Source organism: Mixophyes fleayi, chromosome 4 (genome assembly GCF_038048845.1).
Source record: "Mixophyes fleayi isolate aMixFle1 chromosome 4, aMixFle1.hap1, whole genome shotgun sequence".
In the NCBI taxonomy this organism is placed as follows: Eukaryota; Metazoa; Chordata; class Amphibia; order Anura; family Limnodynastidae; genus Mixophyes; species Mixophyes fleayi.
Window position 1 is genome coordinate 311,808,733 of NC_134405.1, and position 24,773 is coordinate 311,833,505.

Sequence of the window (24,773 nt, forward strand, 5' to 3'; positions counted from 1 at the left end):
ACAGAGGGATCATTGGTCCCTATCAAATAATAAACAGTTTGTGCACAAGGGAACATATCCTATATTTTGGCACAGAGCTCTGTAGTGCAGATTGACAGAAAATCCATGTGCCCGGGCTCTGTCCATTACGCAATAGGGATCAACGATCCCTCTCTCTATCCACGGCCAGCCTAAAGCTACACTACATAAACAGAATGCACACCCTTATCTGCTTAGGCGGTGAAGCAGGATGATTGTTCACACATACTGTAGGTTGTCGGAGAAGCATATAGAAGCAGAAGCACAATCATTAGAGGCAGAGGTGGGAGCACAGCAGGGAACATACATTAAAAAGGCATCCTAACATTCAGCAGAATGTCTGCACAATAGTGAATGACACAAGTAAGAGAATCGGGACAGATCACAGTGACCAAATTCTAACCAGAGAAAGAGAATGAAGCGGTGAGGTGGTAAAGTCTTTGCGTTAAAGGGAACACATACAGGTACTGCACTTTGAAAAGCGCTATCATCTTTTGCTCCAAGTGTGGATCTTTATCGTTACTTGTTCTCCAACTATTAACTATGTATTTCTGGCAGTCAGAGGAAAGGATTCTGGGAGTTTTGGTTGACAGACAGCAGGAGATAGATGTTGGGCTAGTAACATGACTTACTGCAACTATAAATATGTCTGAGACTCAGTGGAGATTATTCACTAATACATTGAAAATATGCACTAAGTGCAACCAGTTGATTAGTGCAATAAAGTTAATTTATGAAAGTGCAAAACATGCGGTCATTTTGGGTAATTGTGCTTATCTATCCGCCTTACGCACACATAGATGCCCACTTTCCGGTTTTGGAATCTTCCCCCAGAAAATGAATCTGCTTCTATTTTCGCAGGTCAGACTGGAAATGAGTATGATGGAAAGAATGGAAACATCAGTTCAATGTCGACTCCACTACCACTTAAGGACTATTCCCTTCATTCATTTAAATGTTTCTTTAGCCTCATTTATGTTTTAAATGGAATAATTATAGTCGGGGACATCAGTATTTCAATGCTTTTATTACATTAGTTGAAGTAGGTCTCTATCCTTGGATCTAAACTCGCTGCTCCCTTGTTACTGTCTTAGACCTGTGGGTATATTTACTAAACTGCGGGTTTGAAAAAGTGGAGATGTTGCCTATAGCAACCAATCAGATTGTAGCTATTATTTATTTAGTACATTTTACAAAATGACAGCTAGAATCTGATTGGTTGCTATAGACAACATCTCCACTTTTTCAAACCTGAGGTTTAGTAAATATATCCCCTTGAGTTCCGATACAGATGAAGATGATATGGTCCGAAGGTGGAAATAATTATTCAGCCCCCTTTTTTTTTTATTCTCTGGTTGGGAGCAGGATTCATGGTCAACTGTTTCTTATGAGGTTCATATATTTGATGAAAATTGACAGAAATAGATATGCCAGTCTACCTCAGCTAATTGAGTGCCCCGATTCCAGTGTTACTCTGCCTTCTGTATGTCCAGGTCCTGAAACTTTGATAACTGAAAACTCAGGTGTATGATCTAATCTATGCATTTTTGACTCATATAATCATCATCTCCTGTTTGCTTAAGTTGTGGGTAGTCCTGAGTCCCAGTATGAACTTAATTTGTCAATTGACATTTTCCTGAGTTTCTGTCTGTGTGTCTGTCTCTCCACATGGTCTGTCTGTCTTTCTGCCTGCCTCGCCAGAGGGTCTGTCTTTCTTTCCTTCTGCCTCGCCAGAGGATCTGCCTTTCCTTCTGCCTCACCAGAAGGTCTGCCTTTCCTCCTGCCTGCCTCGCCAGAGGGTCTGTCTGTCGTTCTGCCTGCCCCACCAGAGGATCTGTCTTTCCTTCTGCCTACCTCACCAGAGAATCTGTCTTTCCTTCTGCCTACCTCACCAGAGAATCTGTCTTTCCTTCTGCCTGCCTCACCAGAGAATCTGTCTTTCTTTCTGCCTGCCTCGCCAGAGAATCTGTCTTTTCTTCTACTTGCCTCAGTAGTGGATCTGTCTGTCTTTCTGCCTGCCTTACCAGAGAATCTGTCTTTCTTTCTGCCTGCCTCACCAGAGGATCTGTTTGTCTTTCTGCCTGCCTCACCAGAGGATCTGTCTTTCCTTATGCCTGCCTCACCAGAGAATCTGTCACTCTTTCTGCCTGCCTCGCCAGAGAATCTGTCTTTTCTTCTACTTGCCTCACCAGAGGATCTGTCTGTCTTTCCTTCTGCCTCGCCAGAGGGTCTGCCTTTCATTCTGCCTGCCTCGCTAGAGGATCTGTCTTTCTGCCTGCCTTGCATGAGGATCTGTCTTTTCTTTTACCTGCCGCACCAAATAATCTGTCTTTCCTTCTGCCTGCCTCACTAGAGAATCTGTCTTTTCTTCTACCTGCCTCAACAGAGGATCTGTCTTTTCTTCTGCATGCCTCACCAGAGGATGTGTCTTTCCTTCTGCCTACCTCACCAGATAATCTGTCTTTCCTTCTGCCTGCCTCACCAGAGAATCTGTCTTTTCTTCTACTTGCCTCACCAGAGGATCTGTCTGTCTTTCTGCCTGCATCACCAGAGGATCTGTCTTTTCTTCTGCATGCCTCACCAGAGGATGTGTCTTTCCTTCTGCCTGTCTCACCAGATAATCTGTCTTTCCTTCTGCCTGCCTCACCAGAGAATCTGTCTTTCCTTCTGCCTACATCACCAGAGAATCTGTCTTTCCTTCTGCATGCCTCGCCAGAGAATCTGTCTTTCTTTCTGCCTGCCTCGCCAGAGAATCTGTCTTTTCTTCTACTTGCCTCACCAGTGGATCTGTCTGTCTTTCTGCCTGCCTTACCAGAGAATCTGTATTTCTTTCTGCTTGCCTCACCAGAGGATCTGTCTGTCTTTCTGCCTGCCTCGCCACAGGATCTGTGTTTCCTTCTGCCTCCCTCACCAGAGAATCTGTCTCTCTTTCTGACTGCCTCGCCAGAGAATCTGGCTGTCTTTCCTTCTGCCTCACCAGAGGGTCTGCCTTTCCTTTTGCCTTGCCAGAGAGTCTGTCTGTCTTTCTGCCTGCCTTGCCAGAGGATCTGTCTTTTCTTTTACCTGCCGCACCAGAGGATCTGTCTTTTTTTTTACCTGCTGCACCAGAGAATCTGTCTTTCCTTCTGCCTGCCTCACCAGAGAATCTGTCTTTTCTTCTACCTGCCTCACCAGAGGATCTGTATTTCCTTTTGCATGCCTCACCAGAGGATCTGTCTTTCCTTCTGCCTGCCTCACCAGAGAATCTGTCTTTCCTTCTGCCTGCCTCGCCAGAGAATCTGTCTTTTCTTCTACTTGCCTCACCAGAGGGTCTGCCTTTCCATCTGCCTGCCTCACCAGCGGATCTGTCTTTTCTTTTACCTGCCACACCAGAGAATCTGTCTTTCCTTCTGCCTGCCTCACCAGACAATCTGTCTTTTCTTCTACCTGCCTCACCAGAGGATCTGTCTTTTCTTCTGCATGCCTCACCAGAGAATCTGTCTTTCCTTCTGCCTGCCTCACCAGAGGGTCTGCCTTTCCTTCTGCCTGCCTCGCTAGAGGGTCTGTCTTTCTGCCTGTCTCGCATGAGGATCTGTCTTTTCTTTTACCTGCCGCACCAGAGAATCTGTCTTTCCTTCTGCCTGCCTCACCAGAGGATCTGTCTTTTCTTCTGCATGCCTCACCAGAGGATGTGTCTTTTCTTCTGCATGCCTCACCAGAGGATGTGTCTTTCCTTCTGCCTACCTCACCAGATAATCTGTCTTTCCTTCTGCCTGCCTCACCAGAGGATCTGTCTTTTCTTCTACCTGCCTCACCAGAGAATCTGTCTTTTCTTCTGCATGCCTCACCAGAGGATGTGTCTTTCCTTCTGCCTGCCTCACCAGAAAATCTGTCTTTTCTTCTACTTGCCTCACCAGAGGATCTGTCTGTCTTTCTGCCTGCCTCGCCAGAGAATCTGTCTTTTCTTCTACTTGCCTCACCAGGGGATCTGTATTTCCTTCTGCATGCCTCAACAGTGGATCTGTCTTTCCTTCTGCCTGCCTCACCAGAGAATCTGTCTTTTCTTCTACCAGCCTCACCAGAGGATCTGTATTTCCTTCTGCATGCCTCAACAGAGGATCTGTCTTTCCTTCTGCCTGCCTCACCAGAGAATCTGTCTTTCCTTCTGCCTGCCTCGCCAGAGAATCTGTCTTTTCTTCTACTTGCCTCACCAGTGGATCTGTCTGTCTTTCTGCCTGCCTCGCCAGAGGGTCTGTCTGTCTTTCCTTCTGCCTCACCAGAGGGTCTGCCTTTCCTTTTGCCTTGTCGAGAGTCTGCCTTTTGTTCTGCCTGCCTCGCTAGAGGGTCTGTCTGTCTTTCTGCCTGCCTTGCCAGAGGATCTGTCTTTTCTTTTACCTGCCGCACCAGAGGATCTGTCTTTTCTTTTACCTGCTGCACCAGAGAATCTGTCTTTCCTTCTGCCTGCCTCACCAGAGAATCTGTCTTTTCTTTTACTTGCCTCACCAGAGGATCTGTATTTCCTTCTGCATGCCTCACCAGAGGATCTGTCTTTCCTTCTACTTGCCTCACCAGAGGGTCTGCCTTTTCATCTGCCTGCCTCGCCAGAGGATCTGTCTTTTCTCTTACCTGCCGCACCAGAGAATCTGTCTTTCCTTCTGCCTGCCTCACCAGAGGATCTGTCCTTCGTTCTGCCTGCCTCACCAGATGATCTGTCCTTGGTTCTGCCTGCCTCACCAGAGGATCTGCCTTTCCTTCTGCCTTCCTCACCGGAGAATCTGTCCTTTCTTCTACCTGCCTCACCAGAGAATCTGTCTTGCTTTCTGCCTGTTTTGCCAGAAGTTCACAGTGTGTTTCTGCCTGTCCCCAGAGGGTCTGTCTTTTTGGATAGAGTCTGCCTCTGTCTCTCTGTCTCTCTGCCTGTCTTAGTAACAGAATTAAACCAACAATTGTAAAAATTCTGAATTGTGAAATATTTTCCACATCTAATGTTATGTTTGGACATCTTTTAGACTCGCAGGGAATGCAAGTTTCCTTTGCACTAAGCCATTTAACTAGAAAAAATAAATAAATATATATATATATATATATATGTGGGCTGGCATTTCAGCTCACTGATGTCTATCTCGGTTTTCAGGTATACTTTCCCTTTAAGGCAAAATGTAGTGTATGCAGCACTTTAAATTTAAAGTGGTCAGTGAGTCAGAACATAAAGCTATATGCAGTGCAGATAAGCAGCATGAAGGTCCTATGAGATTGATTCATCCAATACAACAGTTAGTATTCCAGCCATAAGTGCCTCATGACCTGGCAGGGATGACAGAGTTTAATGAATCACTCGCTGTGTGAAAGTATGCAGTGCTATAAGGCAGCAGATGAGACAGTGTACAGTGCAGTACAGTAGCATGTCATACAGTGTACAGTGCAGTACAGTAGCATGTCGTACAGTGTGCAGTGCAGGAAAACAGCAGGTGAGACAGTGTGCAGCAGGAGCGCAGCTGATGACAGGAAACTGTTTTGTGGGGTACTATTTGGTCAACTGTTTGCAGAATTGTGATATAAACAGGTGTTACTTCACAGTTCATTTAAAACTCCCTTGGTTTAATGCAGCGGACACCACTAAGTACAAATATTATAGCTAATACTGGTGCATGGAAACCTGAAGTCAAAACATAGTTCAGCTTTTAACACATACTCATCCAAAAACTGTTCTGATCCATAAAACACATTTGATGCAGCTCAATTCTTGTTTACAGTGTACCGGGCTTCCACACAGAGTGGAGGCAGCCATTTTGTGGGCGTGACCAGTGATCTACAAACAACGGGCCTGATTCAACAAGGTACGCAAACGCATACGCATCTGAGTTTCATACTTTGAGTGACGCAAACCGTTATATTTGCGTTGGAGTTTGAGATTGAGTTGACTTTGAGTGCCGTATCTGCTCTGTTTGCGCTGCGTATGTGGTGTTTTACGTAGCTCAAGTCCCGTTTAGCAGATGCGTATGCGTTTGCATACCTTGATGAATCAGGCCCAACGTGCCTCTTGCCTTAGTGTGCATGTTCACGAATATGGGTCCAGTCCACAAAATGGCTTCCTCCACTGTGAGTAGGTGAAAGTGTACACTTTAACAAGAAAATACATGCAACTCTTAAGTGGTTAGAGTTTAAAGAGGTTGTCCCCTTTGGGACATACCCCCTCTTTCGTAAGTGGCCCCTCTATAACAATTTGGAAGGAATCTCACAGCTGGAACATCACCGTTAATTGGAAGCAGACTGCAATGCTTTACTGTACACAGGAAAAACAAATGATTGCAGGTGTAAAACAACATTTTTTAAAGAAATAACCCGGACATGTTTAAGGGTGGGATTTTCTCCTTTAAGCATATATATTGTAGAAATATTCATACTCTTTTTGAGGAAAGAAAGTGCAACAGATGGTTCTCAGTACTGAATTGTAGCACTAAACACAAAGCCCTAATTAAAGCTGTTTCTCACAATATAACCAACAATGAAAGGTGCATAATTTTAATTACAATGGAATTATTACATTCTGTAATTATAACATCAGTGTCATTCAGGAAGATATTTGTTGACGTCTTTGCATCCTTTGCATATGCCACAACATTTTAAAAATGCAGAAACATCAAATAGTCAACAATTGCGACAACACGGAAACACATCCACTAAGACATGAAGAGTCAGTAAGAAGCCTTGATAAGGCCATTTTCAGAGGCCCATTAACCCGATAAAGAGAAGCTCATATTTTTGCTCATATAAAAGAGCTTCTGAACACATTAACAAATATATAAGTAAAAGTTTTTGTATCAGAACATGTGAAAATAAACATCGTAAAAGAGTTGTATCATTCAAAAATGAAAAACAGCTATGGTAAAGTTTGGGCCAATTGATTGTGTTTTATGTGCCTTTCCTTTACCATGGAATCTTGAGGTTATATGATTTATTTCACTTCCCGAATTTCTAGACCACTCTCTTGGATCTCGCCTCTCCTCTTGTAACGAGGGCGCAGCCTTAATGACGTCTCTCGAGTCAACAGGCCTTACCTGACTACCAAGCTGTGGGCCCCAGTGCAGGGAGGGGGGAAGGAGGGACCTGGGCCTCCCGACCATCTACATCTGCCATGCAGCAGGCCCAATTATGTCCATGGGCCCCGGTGCACGCCACCTGCCCCGCCAATGGTAGTTCCACCACTGCCTGGGGGGTCCGGATGATGCTATTTGGGTCAGTATGGCCCTGCTACATGATGATGTGGTTGAGTCATTGTAGAAGTAGGGGGCAGGGCTGTGATTAGGTGAATCACGTCATCACGCACCCCACACTTGACCTTTGGAGGGAAAGTCCCAAAAATAGGCAAGTATGATATTGCTTACTGTGTTTCTCCTCCTATGTGCTACATCTGTCAGTGACCTCATTAGCATGCTGACACTTCATAGACACACCTATAGAGGCAGGTCTGTGTGACGGCTGTCACTCATGCTCTGGTCACACAGTACCTCCCTTCCCTTACAAAAGCAATACCTCCACCAATCACAAGTCTGTTCTCTCCTTCATAAGCCTCATACTTATCATGTGTAGTAAAATTGGGAAGGAGAGAGCTTGCTAGTGATTGGTGGAAGGACTTCATTTGAATGGTGTGAGTAGTACCAGAGCATGACTGTCAACTCTGAAGTGGACCTACCTCAAGAGGCGGTTCTATGACGTGGCAGCATGCTAATGAGGCTAATGAGGCTGATGAGTACGAAAGAGGAAGTGACCATGGATTCCTGGAAAAGGGAGGGAGATCCAGTAAGTGATATACTTGATATATACACACATTCACTAGTGATGAAATATTCATTAACATGTAATCATTTGGCCCATACATTAAAATTACAGAGTTTAATATTTTGTTTTTTTATTCAACCCCACTAATTTCTGTCAGAGTATAGGAGCTTTCACATAAAGATTTGAGAATGTTATTAAGTAGTTTCTTTTACTAGGTCTTTCAAGAATATTCTTCGTTTTAATGGTGAGTTTTGCTCATACAAGACATGTGCCCTCTGGTGGCTGCAGTAGTAATGTCACGTAAAATAACATAATGACATATATTTGTGCTTAGATTAACCTAATAAAACAAAGCACTGGAATAACAGTGGATGATCTGCTGTTATCTCAGGTTATTTACCTAAGAAGAGACAGTCAGGCAAATGGTAAGTGAGCAGAATAAATACAACATAAAGCATATTGTACAGTGACATAATAATAATCAGTAATGCCTTTCTGTTATACCACATGTACTATTGTGACTTAACTTCTTCAGCGTCTACATAGGAACTAATTAGCAAAGAGGTCTAGGCTATTGAACTGGGAGATTAAGGCTTCAAAACAAGCAAGCTGGGGAAATGAAGTCTGATTGGCTGGTTCCAGACCAGGTACCTGGCTATTACAATAGGAATCTGGTCATACAAATATGGATGAGGCATCATCTGTAAAACAAGGTGTAAAATGTGTTTATAACAGTGGCCGCGGGTAATTAAAAACCAACACTGACAGCTGATACTTCACAAATGTAAGAATATATATATATATATATATATATATATATATATATATATATATATATATATATATATATAATTTGTAAAGGATATTTTAAGTTACCAAGAAGTTCCATGACCAAAATAAAGGCATAAGGCTGTATGCCAAGTACTTTATTACACAGGAATCTCAGGTGACTTGTAATATCCATTATAATTTACAGCACAAGGTGCATTATTCCTTATAATACACAAGTTTCCCAGATGTACACTGATTATATCAGAACTCCTAGTATTATAAGAAATGACACCAGACATCACTGTTTATACATCTATTATTGACATGACTTTATAGATATATTATCATGACTGGTGGATATCACGTTATTAAAGTAGACCACCCCAGCTGTGATATAATTATAGTTAGCATTTCCATTGGCACGTTTGATAGGTCCCATCATTACTTTCTGACTTAGTAGAAAACATTCCCTTACCTTTACCCCGTCATTCTTCTTGTTGCTGCCACTCTTCCCTCCTAGGAAAAGAAAGTAGGCGGTGAGCAGGACCAGGCCAGGAAGCACCAAGATGCAGAAGATGAGGAGAAGCATAATGAGCCGTCCTTCATCTCCAGCCACAGAGACTCAGCAAGTTGAAGTAGAGGCTCAAACTAGTGAGGTTTATAATTGTACTGCACTTAAATAGCTCTGAGATCCACTTCTATGACCTAAATATACATCTCAGACAGAGACCTGTCTACCTCTGAGTACAATACTCTCCAGTCTTCTATATTTTCTCTCAATTATGTCAATCCATTTCCTGTATTTATTATTATTATTATTATTTTTATTATTATTATTATTATTATTATTATTATCTATTGTCTTCCTCATTAACCCTCTGCCTCTAGTCAGATCTATTTTACTGATACACTGAAGCTCCCATTTACTGTAAATTAGGTCCCTTCTCCCCTGGTGCCTCTGAAACGTCTATGACACTGCCCTGCCCTGTTGGAGATATGGAGGCACATCTTTATCCACCCGTCCGCTGGTTTTGTTACTTTATTTCTAGTCTCTGTCCCCGGACGCCCAGCCTCCTCTCCTCTAATAATAGCCCTTTAATGCTGTGGTCATTGGAAACAAGTGTGCCATGAAGACAGCTGCACAAGTGCATGATAAACAGTTGTCCTTCTATATCTCTCGCTCCCTCGTACAATCCTTAAGTTTCTCCCAAGTTTCATGGACCACTTCCAGCACACATGCCACACGGGGAGAAGAGAACAAGCAGCAGAGGATTTTGGAAGCAGGAAGTATTGCGTTATACCAATTCCCCCCAAAAACAATCCACCTACTGTGAGTCTATACTGTGAATGGGACCAAGCTTAAAACAATATGTTGATATGTAATAGTACAATGATATTTACTGTATTCATAACAGCTAGTAAGGAAATCACTGTACTTAACGCCAAACACCTTTTACTGGACTTATGGTATATTATATCCCATAAGCCCCTTTGAAGCCCACTGTGCATTAACACTGTCCGAGGGCTATGAGCTATTTATTGTTTATCACACACTCAGGCACCATCAGTTGCCCTGATTCATGTAGCTGCTAATCAACTCTTCTGGGCCCTGCTCCCCTTTGTCTTCTCTAAGAAGAAAGCCCACCCATGTAAGGAACTGTGGGTGGGCTTGTCCGGGAGCTCCCTTTTGTTTAGTATAATTAACTATGATCTGTGGTCTATCTCATCTAATCACATTCAAATTCCATTCTGGAACCCACTTTAAAGATCAACATTCAATGGCTGTCTGCACCATGAGCATTTAAACTTCAACATCTTGTGTGATATCAGCATTATAACATCGGTGATATACTTTAATTTGAAACAGAACATCTACCAAGAAAATATCTGTCTCTAAATGATATTTTAATAGATTCCAGTAACCAAGAATCTACATTATGTGTATGAAAGTTAACTAATGAATTTATTGCTGACTCTGAGTTAGCGAGTGATTATATTATGCGACAGGGTTGATTCACATCCATTTTTTTTATCATGCTGTTATCTTACTGATTAACAATCAGTTGATGTGTATTTGATTATTTATCTTCTATATTGTATTATTGATAATAAATATTTTCAATATTTTATCTGGCGATCCATGAGGTTTTAATAAGATATTTCTTCTCTCTCTATATATTTATATTGGTATTAATCAGTAACCTTAACCCAGGTTATTAGCGCTGTATTGTATACAATATTTCTTCTCTAAGAGCTGCGCTCAAGAATAGCGCACAGTCAGCAGGGAGCCTAATAAGCCGCTCGCTATGTGGCGGACAACACAAGGCAGGCAGTTGAGGCTCCAGAATGCTGTGTGCCTGAGACAGCATTCTCAGTGTCCCTCTTTATAATACTTGGGGGCCCTCCAAAATGTTACGATGGGGCTTCCAAAGTTCTACTCATGCTCCTGGTATCAGGTATGTGTTTCAGGACACTTGTAGCTTGGTGTTGTCTCATTGTCTGTGTGAAGTTTGTATGTTCTCCCCGTGTTTGCGTGGGTTTCCTCCGGGTGCTCCGGTTTCCTCCCACACTCCAAAAACATACTGGTAGGTTTATTGGCTGCTATAAAATTGCCCTTAGTCTCTCTCGTTCTGTGTGTGTGTGTGTGTATGTTAAGGGATTTAGACTGTAAGCTCCAGTGGGGCAAGGACTGATGTGAATGAGTTCTCTATGCAGCGCTGCGGAATTATTGGCTCTATATAATTAAATAGATGATGCTGATGATTGTCTGATTGTGTATGAAACATTCTGCAGTTGCCAGTAAGAGATCACATGATGAAATCACTCAACCATATCATTCAGTAGAAAGGAATGGGAACAATCCTTCAGCACTACTAGAACTTTGCTTAGAAAACATTTTACAGGATAGATGCGAAAATCTATACTGAAAATAGTCAGTGTTTGCTTACGACAGCCCCAGAAATATTAAAAGAGCAGTCATTTCAGAAACACTATTTTGTTATCTTGTCCTCCCAAAACGTCTCCAACCAACAAGGGCCATACTATGGTGCATAAAATGGGTTATCACTTACCAGAGAAATTTCGCGTTGCCAGCATTGTGGTCAAAATAGCACCCTAGATTAGAGACAAAAAAACATAGCTTAAAATTATAAGGATAGGTGAACACAAAGTCAGAAAATAACTTTTTTTGCAAACCGCAAGGACTTTGCTGCATAGGACTGTACCATGCTTGCACTGGGTTTAAAGGTGGCTCACTCTCACACTCCTATTAATTATTATTATTATTATTAATTTTTATTTATAGGGCGCCACTAGGTGTCCGTAGCGCCGTACAGGGACAAACAAAGTTACAATACAAGGTGAGACAGCACAGTACAGTAAACAATAAGCACAGTAACTCAGTGAGCTCAAAGCACAGCTAGAGGGGCGGGGGAGGGGAGAGGGGAAGGTCCTGCATACGGCTGAGCCCGAGAGGGAGGGCCCGGATGACAGGGAAACCCCCAGAGGGGAGAGGAAGGAGCGAGAGGGGACGGGAAGAGGGTCCTCGAGGAGGAGGGCTAGGTAGCTGGAGAGCCGAGTTAAGAGTGGTGAGGACAGGAGGAGAGATGACCCTGCTCAGAGGAGTGTACAATCTAAGGGCTTTAATGCTATGCATATTAATGCTTTACTTTTTGGTGTTCGGTGTGTTCTCAATAATCTATATTCCCTGCAGCCAGCTCCAAGAAACACATAAACCTGCAACTTATAAAAGTCATGCTTACACATGCCCACCAGTCTTTAGGAGAGATTTGTACAGTATGCTCTTATGGCAGCACGGTGGCTTAGTGGCTAGCATTTCAGCCTCGCAGCACTTGGGTCATGAGTTTGATTTCCTGAACAGGGCCTTATCTGTGTGGAGTTTGTATGTTCTCCCCGTGCTTGTGTGGGTTTTCATTTTAAAAGTCTAAAGATGTACTTACAAAATGGGAAGGAGTATTGTCATACACGACAGTGCACAAGTGCAGTGCCAATGCCATATGTGCCTGTTTTTGCACAAATGCTTCTGAATTTCACAAACACACATGGTTTTTAGTGGACCATTGCTGCAAACTTCTGATGAGCAGGGTGTTTCTCGATAAATGCGATACTAACTGCATGAATGTGCCTGCTTATGAACCTACATGCAAAGTAACATTTGTTTTTGCAGAACAGGATTATTAAAATGAGATTTAAGGGCCTTCTGGGAACACTTTATATAGGAACGTGCATTTTTTGATGATCTTCAACCCCTGCAATAAAAATATTCAAATGTAGAATAGTGTTACAAATAATCAAGAAAGTCCTGGGGGTAGATTTACTAAAGCTTCTAAAACGGAAAAGAGGAGGAGTTGCCCATAGTAACCAGATACTAGTTATCATTTCCTAGAATGCACTAGATAAATGATATTACAATCTGATTGGTTGGCATGGGAAACACTTCCACTTTTTTGTGGTTTGTAAATGACCCTTAATGACTAACATGCTGAAGACCTTGGTTTAAACCCCAGGTTTGAATTCTCTGTGCTTTTGAACATACCACTGTATTTCTGTGCCCCAGACTGTGTGGCTATGTGTAAGTTTGATTGGGTGTGGAAACTGTGCTTGAACAATCCTGTATAACAACTAGTATCAAGGTGAAGGGCAGATTCACACAATTCACCTGTTTGTCAGAAGTGCTGTATATGGACCTCAGCGAGACTTCATATTGACTTTCCAGAGATGCAGTGAATAGCAAAAGCCCCATTATAGCTGCATTAACTATTACTGCGCAATTCCCCTCACATTATTATCACCAGCAAGATGTGTTCACAAACCAAGCCAAAGTGGAGATTTTGCCTATAGCAACCAATCAGATTCTAGCTGTCATTCTGTAGAATGTACTAAATAAATGACAGCTAGAATCTGATTGGTTGCTATAGGCAACATCTCTACTTTTTCAAACCGGCAGTTTAGTAAATATACCCCTTAGACTTTTTCAGCTAGGACCTACATTATATCTGTTATATAGCTTCATGGACAATGGTCTAGTGTCATACACAGTTGTTACAGCTGTTGCTAAGGTCAGTTATTCACAATTTATCTGTCAAATGGCAGCAACAGTGTGTGCCTTAGTGTTCAACAGGTGATTTCAGGTGGAATTCATACAGTGTTGCAAGTGTCAGTTGTTAGTCCAGTAAGTTGTAGTAACCAGAATACTGAATTTAATTAGGCAACATATTTTTTGATTAAAGTTACCCTTTTTCATAATGCACTTGCAAAAATATGACAGAGACCAGATTACAAAAAATAAAAGGAAAATTAAATTACTTTTAAATAAACCCTTTTCTGCCCAAGTGCTGTATTAAATATGGGCAAAACATCCCAACATTTCAATTGTTGTGGTTAGGATTGGGACATGGCCACCTCCCAATGGGGCGCATGACCATGTTGTGAAGGGCATGATCGTATGACTAGGTAACCCCAAATATTTTTCCTTCCCCTGATTGCACTGCCCCTCACACCAGGGAGGTTTGTCCCGCTCACCAGAGCAGCGATGAGCAGAACATTCCCAACAGTCCTAGCTGTCAGGACGGAGTCTCTAATTCGGAACAGTTTGGAGGTATGTATGAGTGTTCTATGGTAACTAAAGCCCTGAATGCAGCAAGTTAAAGGTCAAGGATATTTAATTATTGATTGTAACAGTTAAATGTCTCTTCTGTGCACTGTTTGTAAACATCACCCATGTAGAGAAAATACACTTCCTAGAATAAAAGTAACAGTACAGGATGAAACAACATACACATTGGACATATTTCTTTGCTTACAGTCACTGTAATAGTATACAGACTCCTACAGTATGACTAAACTGATACTGTAATAGTCTACTGATGCTCCACGTAGTTGAACTTGTTCCAGAGTAAATACAGCGCCACCATACAATAGTCTCTATTCTTCTGCCAAATCTACAAACGTACAATGCTGTAATTCAGTGTTCACAACTTCATAATTAGAACACACCATATAAAGAAATGATCGCAGAGAATACTCGAAGGGGATTCTTGTAAATGTCACAGTGGATGTTTAATTAAAACATAAAGCGTATATATGCTTTACATATAAACACATATATAATATTTTTTCTTTCTTTTTTCATTCTCGATTTCTTTATATTGAAGTTGCATCAATTATTAAATACACAATTATATAAATATTAAACATTTTCCTCAAACACCGGCTTACTTCCATACTGACTACCTCTTCCCACTTCCTGCCTCCAGGACTTCTCCCGGGCTGCTCCTCACCTGTGGAGCGATCTCCCACGTCCTATCAGATTAGCCTCTACTCTACCCGGTTTCAAGCATTCCCTTAAAACTCATTTTTTAATTCCAGCCTATCAGCCCTCCTCCAAACTCCTTAGCCTCTGTTATCCCCTGCACTCCCCCACTACGTAAGACCCTATTTGTATCTTTCCCTTAGGACGTAAGCTCTCACGAGAAAGGAACTCTTTTCTCATGTTCTCCTTCTACTATTACATCACCCTCCGCACCTCTACGCCTGCTGCCCTGTTTTCTGGAGCCCAGAACTACTTCATGTTAGAGATTACCATAACTCTTAGGCTGGATACACACTACAGAATCTTTCTCTCGACGTGATATTGTTAATGATTTTACCAACAACTGAAAGTCCCCGATCAGCATGCCGATTCATGTGTACACACTTACACGTTTTACAATACTTACGTCCAGATCTGTGCTCTTCATCTGTCATAACCATCGGCTGAAAAGATTGTGACTCTGTAAACTCTATGGAGATCTACCTACACTGCTGATCGTTCCTACACTGCTGATCGTGAGTGTGTACACACTGCGGATCGGCACAACATCGTTCCATCGTTTATAGAGATTTTAAGTCCGTTTATAAAATAAAATCAACAATACAATGTGATTTGTAGTGATAAAACATGATCGTGGGAGTGTACACACTACTGCGATATCAGTCATTTATCATATGGTTGATACGACACCTGTAGTGTATACCCAGCCTTACCCATTGCCCTGTAAATAACTTGATCTGTGTTACTAAGTTACTTGTGTGTAATCTGCTAATTAGTAGATGTCTGGTCTTTATTTATTTATGTTTAGTTTAATATTGTATTATGTAATATGTTATAGATCATAGCTGTCTGTATATTGTATACTGCTGTGAATTACGGTGTGTGTGTGTGTGTGTGTGTGTTGCAACCATGTTTTAAAGGGTTAATTATATGTTAAGGGATACAATAAACAAATAGTTTGTCGTTAACATTAAGATGTGTGTGTGAGTATATTTAATTGTACGAAAGACAGATTTATACATTTGTTTGACCTTGGCCTCAAGAAAACATATGTCTGTTATCTATAGTAATGTCAAGAAGACATATGTACTGTATGTTATCTATCTTGAATGTTCTTTGAAGCATCAGTGATGTGTGGGAAGTAGAAAAAGCACAGGTCTGTTCTTATCATAATCTGTTCTGTGCTTGTTAACGTTCTCATAGATAAATGGTTTTCATAATGTATTTATTATTCTCTATGTAGTGGCTACATATTATGCAGCTTTTTTGCAGACAACAGTTAATAATTCACATCAGTCAATTCCCCTATTTCAGCTTATAGTTTAAATTCTCTTTGCCAACACACACTGGGGTTAAAGAGAAAAAAGCCAATTAAGCTACTAGTATGTTTTTGAAATGTGTTAGGAAACACATGCAACCGCAGGGAGATAGTGCCCTATCTATGGTCTGGTCAGAGTCTAAGGCTGGGTACACACTGGAGCGCTTTCATCCAATAATCGGGCAAATCACCCAACATACAACCGTTCGGTCGGAAGTCGAGTTAGTGTGTATAGTGACACGATGGTTAAAAGTCGTGACAAATTGTCGATTGTCGACTCATTTGGTTGGCCGTACTTTTTAATATTTTCCGACCAATCACTGACCAATCATGAAGTGTGTATACACTCATGCTTACGATCTCCATAGAGTTTACATAGTCGGGCTCTTTTCAGCTGATGCTAGCGATGAATGTCCTGGTGAATAAATGTAGAGAGTTCTGTAGAAGGAATAATTAATTTGTTTGTTCTGAGACAGAATGTTTCGTTTCAGATTCACAGAAGCTAACGAAATTTGTTAGGACATGTGGATAGCTATAACATGGTGGTTTTAATCAGTGGGACAATGTGACAATAATGAATGAATGAATGAATATTGTGCTGTCATTCTCTTAAGACTAGAGGACCAGATGAAGAGCACAGATATGAAGGTAAATCGTGTCATTGTGTATGGATGAATCGACAGAGTGATTGGACTTTCAGTCGTAGGTACAATCGTTTGAGATAACACGTTAGTCGGAAAATTCTTCAGTGTGTACCTAGTCTAACCCTTGGCAATACACTGCCCATTACTATGATACTTTCTTTGCTGTGCAAGCTTAGTGTATCATGTACTGTGCATGTTTTACAATATACAGCAAAATTGAAGAATGTATTACACATGACAATAGTTTTATAAAAATATATAAACCCATTGTTATTGCATCAAAACAAAAGTAAGCAGTGCCAAAATGATAATCAATCAGATTAAATTATTGTGAGTGTAGGACAGCTAAATGAGACAACATGGGGTTTTTGACAGATAGCTCTATGATGAATTCATCTATACTTTGTTTCTAATACACAAATCTTTGATCATTCAACATTCTAAGTAGTCTAAGGTGGTTTTCATTTCCACAGTATGTTCAAGTTAGCAGGGCTGAACGCAGGCCTACAGTGGGCCAATAACTATTTTATTAAAATCAGGATTGGCAGAAGTTGAGCAGCCATATTGTACAAAGGTTTGGGAACCTAGAGACGGCTAGTAGTACCCTCAGGCACACAGAGCCTTACTGGAAATGCCAGAGTTGGCAGTGTGTCATGTGGGGCAGTTATTTCATGTTTACGACACAGTAGCTCTGTATTTTAATTGATTATCTGTTGCACACATCTTTGTCTAACATGTTCTATGGCGGTATTAAGTGCAATGAATTTCCCGGAATGCTTACAGTCACCTCATAACCAGGTGGTAGAAATGCGCACAGCAAAACACACTCATCAACACACTGTATCACATATCACATATATGAGACACATGCATCCTCCATATTGGGTTGATCATTTATGCAGTGCTATTGATCATAATCACGATATGACTATATGACTAATATATGTGAAAAGGAGATATCACTGGCTATATAACTAATAGCTGTGCCACCATTATGAAAAAGCAGTAAGTCTGCTCCTATAACTAGTTTCATCCATACTGTATACTCTCTGCATATTCTTAGAAAAACACAGCCAGAAATAATTACAGATCTCTCTAAGGGTTTCAACTCAACACTTACCTTCAGCTTCCTCCTGGCATTGAACTTCTTCAGGCAATCCACCGTCTCCTGCCTGTGCATACAGGAAGCCACTGTAGAACGGTGCTGAAAGCAGGAGGGAGACAAGTCAATTTCTTTAGATAGAGGAAAAAGATGGGGAGATGAGGGCTGACAATAGGACATGGGAAGTATTAGGGGGAATCGCTTACTGATATCCATGGGTGTTTTAGGGCTTCGGCAGCGGTGATCCGTTTTGAAGGGTTTATAGTCAACATCTTATTAATGAGATCTTTTGCTTCTGGAGTTACAGTGTCCCACTCGGGGGAAGGAAACTGAGAAACAAGGGAGGAAAGGATCATGTTGGAACTATTATTAGTTAGCAATGCATTGAATGAGGAATGATCACCTTACTCCATGGTAACTTATAGTGGGGTTCTAGTAAGTAAAATGGACTGGTGCAGTTACACAATGGCCCATTCTGCCTTGATATGTGTTATAACAAAAGACATTTACTGAATGTAAAGAATAGACTGCAGTAAATAAGTATGAAGCATATTGAAAGCTGATGCATCCACTTAGGTGTGTTGTCTAAGCTGTTTAAATAATTTACATACCCATAATGCTTAGGGTTATATATAAAAATGCTGAGCCTCCCCAGTTGCCCAAACTTTTGTCTACCATGCCAAGAGGAGAAGACATTAATGACTTAGCCATACGTGACTGGGACATCATTGGACAGGTTACAGAGTTACATAGTTGATGATGTTTCACATGCTGACAGGTCGGAGGAATAGGCATCATTATCTAGGGACAATCGTGGATGAAAATGTCAACTCCTCGACAGAAGATGTCATCAACTACAATCCATGAAGAACTTATGGTACCTGTAATGTCCCGTTAAGACACTTTGGGCCCGATTGATCTTCAGAGGGACACAAGACCCTTTGCGTGCCGTATCGTACGTGAAATTGCTCTGCACATGCTCAGAAACGGACTTTATGCCAATGGAAGTATTTGCCATTCACGTGTAAACACAAATGACACTTACTACTGCCAACGACTTGTAGGACGGAACAGGGGAGGAAATGAGTGGATGAACGTGGGCATTGTGATGAGAACGTGACAACTGGTTGCGGCAATTGAAGCTCTGGGTATCTTGTACGTACGTGTTTCTTAGCCGTATCATTTGCACCAGCTACAGGACACATGCAAGTTCCGACTTATAGTGATGACAACACACGCCACTAAATAGTGCAGGACATGTTTATGCAAGGAACAGAAGCTATAAACATGGATTGTGTGTACAGTACAAACTAAGAACATCCTGATTATTTATTGTAAAAAAAAAACATTTTTATTAATAAGTACAGTATTATAGTTGTCAATTTATTTTATAATTTAGTTTTTTTTGCACGCATTCTGATGGGATCTTATATTGCACATATGCATGTGCATATACTGCACTCTGTTCTGCCTGTCTACATGCAGCAAGTAAGATATAGCCTGAGTGTACTTATACCCAGATTCAAATGGAAACGTAACTGTGTGTGCAAGTTACGTTCACATTGCGTTTGAAATGAATCAGGCCCAAAATGTTGTTTCGTATTTTATTTTGGTGTTTACCAATAAATGTTATCTGTAAGCACAACATACCAAAATTCTGGTCTTAAGCAACACGACTTTATCACAGTAAACTTAACCTAAATTGAATCAAACGTATTGTTGACATTGTGGAACTTGTGTTCTTTTATTTATGGACCTAAGTATTATTTCAACGCTTATTTCTTACACATATCTGCAAGTGCTCTGTGACAACATTGAGAGCAATGCATTAGTCAGTAGATTTACTTACATCATAAGCACCTGCTTTGATCTGTTGATACAGCCTGTGCTGATCTTCATCCCAGAAAGGTGGGTAACCGACAAGCAAAATATAAAGAATAACTCCTGAACGGGACAAGAAACAATATAATGATCAGTAACCAAAATGACCAACAGCTAAGCTGTAATATGTGGCAAATATGCATAAAAAATATACAAGAGAATAAGGCAACTAAGATATTTTTGCATTAATCCATGTGCAGACAGATTAGTGTAAAAGTCAAATATTCGGATGAAGTAAATCAAATTGATTTATATTGTTTTACCGTGCGATTGCGATTAGTACGCCACGTGTCATGACACAAACGCACGGATAAATAACGCACACATACATTGACACTCACATTCATTATGTAAATAGTTCACCTTAATAAAGTTCCAACACACAGTCATTTATAATCGAATGTAATAGATTTAATAGTGTTAAAACCACTTTATTGATATCTAAGGTTCAGGATTTAGGAAACATATCCTGTTTAGTGTCATTTTAATCCTCTTTTCCCACCAGACATCAGCTAAGCGATCGCATCTTGCGTATTCAAGTTATGGACGATAGAGTAATAATGATCAGAATGATATTGTGTGTGTAATGGAAATAGACCAGTTTAAACCAGCTTTTCAGTGGGAAGACACATATGCAGCTGTTGGATAGTTGACCCCCACCCTTGGAGTATATTGTTTGAACCGACCTATGACCTGCATTATAGTGGACTGTCCTGAATCCTGAACCTATGAAAGCACGCCAAGACATCTCTACTGTTTTTTTATGTATCACAAACTGTATATAAACCAGGCTCTGGATCCACTATACAGTCTACTTTGACCACAGACTTCAGGATTGAATGACTGTATTCTGGATCCATGGCACTTGCGTATGTATCGGCTGTACTTATTTTATTGAATTGTTATTTGTTGCATCTTGCTATATTTTGCTATTAAATCTCATTGTGCGTTGGAATCACACAAATCGCAGCAGACAATGATTATTGGTAAGCGATAAAATTACTTTAATATTAGATTACACAGAGATGTACTGTACAATGCAGGCTGACAGTTTATGGTTCTCCAGCTCTTATAGAATTCCATGTTTCAGCATGGAACAGACAAGGTATGCCGGAACTTGGAGTGTCACAACAATAACAGAGATAAAGGTGGCCTGCTGATATAGATAGATAGATAGATAGATAGATAGATTTTTTTTAGACATTACCACAAGCCCACAGATCCACAGCCTTTCCATAAGGATCTTTCCGTAACACTTCTGGGGAGAGGTAGCCCGGGGTTCCAGCAAATCCTGAGATAAGACAGAATTTTGAGAAAGTTCTACATAATAATCAGCTGCAGAAGAGAAACAGGTGGGACCCATAAATACACATAATAGGTTATGCCAACACTAATTGATAATACTACATGCTAAACAGTGTTGTATTAAAGCTGCCATGCATGCTACAATCAGGTTGTGGCCAAATTACACTGATAACTTAGGGATGGTGGAGATGTTACACTGAAATGTGTAGAAATGGTCTCTAGCAATACTGGCTTAATCAGTGATCCCATACAGGCTGAGACAGAGGTTTATATGCAACTTCGTTTTCTATTAAATAGATTTTGATCTGTATACACATAGTACAATGAGGTTAGATTTGGTCTCTATCTCATACTTACTTACTTTTGAAGGCAGCTGTCCGGGAGGGGGTCAGTCGAAGGGGTGTGGCCACGCGTGGTGTGCCTTAAGGCTCCGCCCCTGTCAATCCTATGCAATTTCGGCCAATCACAGCAGGGGGTGGGGCCACGATGCCACATTTAGCCCCGCCCCCACCCATCTTCAAAAACGGAGACAGGTGGATACAGGATTTTTGCCTGCTCTCTCGGGAGTCCGGGAGAACTCCCAAAAATTTGGGAGTCTCCCGGACATTCCGGGAGAGTAGGCAACTATGCTCTATCTCACTCTGTGCGGGCAGCTGAAGTCAGTTTTTACTGCTGACAGTAGAATCTGTTGCATTCTTTCAACACTTCTCTGTGATTCTATATAGAAGCCTGTTTTGGCCTCTGCCAATGTTCTGTATACAGCTATGTGCTTCCTGCACTATTAGAAATTGCTCTGCCCAACCACTTGTTGTCCTTTGGTGTTCAAGTCCCACTATACTTCTATAGTACACGCTACACTGCCATGCAATGCATAGTGCCACTTTATGCAATTGGCTGCTATTACATTTACCTTGGTCTGCGTATGTTAGGGAATTTAGACTGTAAGCTCCAATGGGGCAGGCACTGATATGAGTGAGTTCCCTGTACAGCGCTGTGGAATTAGTGGCGCTATATAGATGATTATGATGCTATCTAATCCAGAAGTGTGCACTTTGCTATATATCTCAGCCATTTTCGATCAGCATTACCTATCTGATGTCAGTGGCTCAGTATGTAATTGAGAGAGAGGAGGCAGATTCAGCTGAAATTTTAGCAGCATATTAAGAAAACCTGCCTCTGCATTATCATATGCAAAAGATAATTACAAAGATGGCTTCTGTTTTAAACATGTAATCATGAGTGAGCAATGCGGTTTTAAATTGACATTTACATAACATTTATCAGTTTGCAGAAAATTATACACTGTGGATAGAAAGAATTCCTAAATCTGCAGAAATCCTGGCACCACCTACTGCCGCACCTGGCCTTGTTTGTAAATTGGTTGGGTCCTGTCCTTGTTGCTTTTGCTCTCTACCAGATTATTAGCTGTGAAGTATGTGTACGTGACGGCATTTCCAAAGGACTCACCAAACCACGCCTGCTGCTCTCCTTCCACCTCAATCGCCAATCCAAAATCCGCCAGTTTCACAGCTGCACCCTTTAGCTTAGAAGCCAGCAGCAGGTTTTCTGGCTGTGTAAGAAAAGAGAGAATGTGTTTGGTTTCCTAACAAGCAAAACAATTGTGATATGTTTACAGCTAACTATCTGTAACCCTCATAGCTTAATGCCTTTATTGATGTGTCAGCAAGTACATTCACTGCACGTGTATTCTAGGACTGGGGTTATATTCTGGACACAGATCCCCATCAGATGGCATAATATAATTGGTGCCAGAGGTCACTGGGAAAGCACATGACAAAATGGGTCAAGGAGCTAGAAATCCCAAAGGTACCAGAAGACAGATGTTGGTAGCAAGACGCAAGATACCAATGAGGGCACATTGGAAATGGACAATTAGGTATACCTGAGGGATCATTGACTTGTACTGCTTACAGGAATGTCACCTAGTTAATGAAGGACACTGGGCAAGAAAAACTAAGAACATAAGAAGAAAAATGTGCCTTTTTTTCAAAATAATATATATTGTGCGGGGGAATCAGCATTAGAAGACTGACATGCCATATGGCATAGTTTTAGCATTGGCACATTGTAGTACCAGGTTCTTCCGTTTGATTCTGACTAGTTGCTATCTGCCTGAAACTTGTATTTTCTCCTCCTGTTCACAAAGGTTTCCTTCAGCGGACAAACACATACCGGCAGGTTTATTGGCTTCTGACTAAATTAGACCTGGAAGAGGAAAAGTGGAGGTGTTGTCCATAGCAACCAACCAAATTCTAACTAGCATAAACCTCAAATGCTTTTCCACTCCACACAGAACTTTAAATTTGTACCAGCTGAGAGCTGGCGGTCATTGGGTCTTATACTGGGAATTGTTGCACTTCAACAGATATACACATTTCCAGGTGCAATTGAAGAAGCTGAAGAACTAAAGTGATAAGAAGTTGGACTTTGATGTGACACTTTTGGACATGGCGCCTCTGATGCCCAGTGGGGCATAAGCCTGTTTGCCTAGTGTAAATTCTGAAAATGAACAATGAACATGCCCATAAAGAGAGTGCACCTATATGTGTGCATCTGACACTTGCGCCTCCTTAGGACTGGAGAGGTGGAACGGGGAAAGGAAGGGGTAGTCTAACATAGGCCGTATACCGTAATGACTGGTTCATGATAATACCGCTGACACAGAATAGCACAGAGGAGCATTTACACCTATCAGGTGCACATAGACACTGATGGTGACAGCCGCCAGCACTAGCTAGCCGCTAGCTAGCCGCTTCTGATTGGCTGATTGCAGATTCAGCTCTGAAACTGAAAGGTGCTTTCTGCATTGATCTTGCACAGATTATACTATAGGATTTTGTGGGCGTGTTTTATAAATATTTTTTTTGCTATTTCCATTTGTATACAAGAAGGAATATTATATCTGCTATATCATGCTTAATAGCAAATGTGTTTTTTCACTATCAAAACAAATGTTAAACAAAGGTTCTTGTACATGCAAACGGGTTGTGTGTATATGTATGTGGGTGTATATATGCTTGGCATGAAGTTAGCGTACACGCAGCAGGTGCAGAACTGCATCGTGAGATGTCGACAACTCAGGATATGAGCATTAATACGCTATTTATTTAGGCGACATTTAGCGTGAATTATATCAAGCCCTACATCTCTGGAGATATTGTCACCTCCCCGTACACTGAGTCGCACATCCAGTTGGTGTCATGGCCAGCACATCCTAATACACTGTTGCACAAGGTGTTTGCAGCGCTCAACAAGTAGACCTCATAAATGATCTTCACTGTATTTCTCAGACTTGGTGATTGCCGTTTTATACTTGCACTGGGTTCATGGGTTCAATTTTGTATGTTCTCCCTGTGTTTGCGTGGTTTCCTTCAGGTGCTCCGGTTTCCTTCCACAATCCAAAGACATACTGGTAGGTTAATTGACTTTAGACAAACCCTAGTGGATGTTTCTGTGTGGTTGGGGATATAGATTATAAACTCTGATGTGCGTGGCTAAATATTGTTTGGAAAGATCTGCGTAATAAGCGCTATATAATAAAAACTATTAATGACAACAATATATTCAGCGTCATGATTCCGAAGTTCTCACCCAAACACTGGAGGCAGGAATTAACATTGACGT

At 41.3% G+C, this 24,773-nt stretch overlaps 1 protein-coding gene across 5 annotated transcripts in view; it reads right to left on the reverse strand.

Moving 5' to 3' along the window:
• Positions 1-24,773, reverse strand: part of CAMK2A (calcium/calmodulin dependent protein kinase II alpha) — a 180,873-nt gene that overhangs the window by 26,182 nt on the left and 129,918 nt on the right. For 3 of the 5 annotated variants that reach the window (XM_075210045.1, XM_075210048.1, XM_075210049.1), the window contains exons 7-13: positions 22,596-22,698; positions 21,031-21,114; positions 19,792-19,886; positions 18,149-18,271; positions 17,961-18,044; positions 11,619-11,661; positions 9,023-9,063 (exon numbers count right to left, since the gene is read on the reverse strand). In XM_075210045.1, coding sequence (XP_075066146.1) covers positions 9,023-9,063; positions 11,619-11,661; positions 17,961-18,044; positions 18,149-18,271; positions 19,792-19,886; positions 21,031-21,114; positions 22,596-22,698 — 573 coding nt within the window. The remainder of the gene's footprint in view (positions 1-9,022; positions 9,064-11,618; positions 11,662-17,960; positions 18,045-18,148; positions 18,272-19,791; positions 19,887-21,030; positions 21,115-22,595; positions 22,699-24,773) is intronic. The other 2 variants (XM_075210047.1, XM_075210050.1) reach the window with 1 other exon arrangement.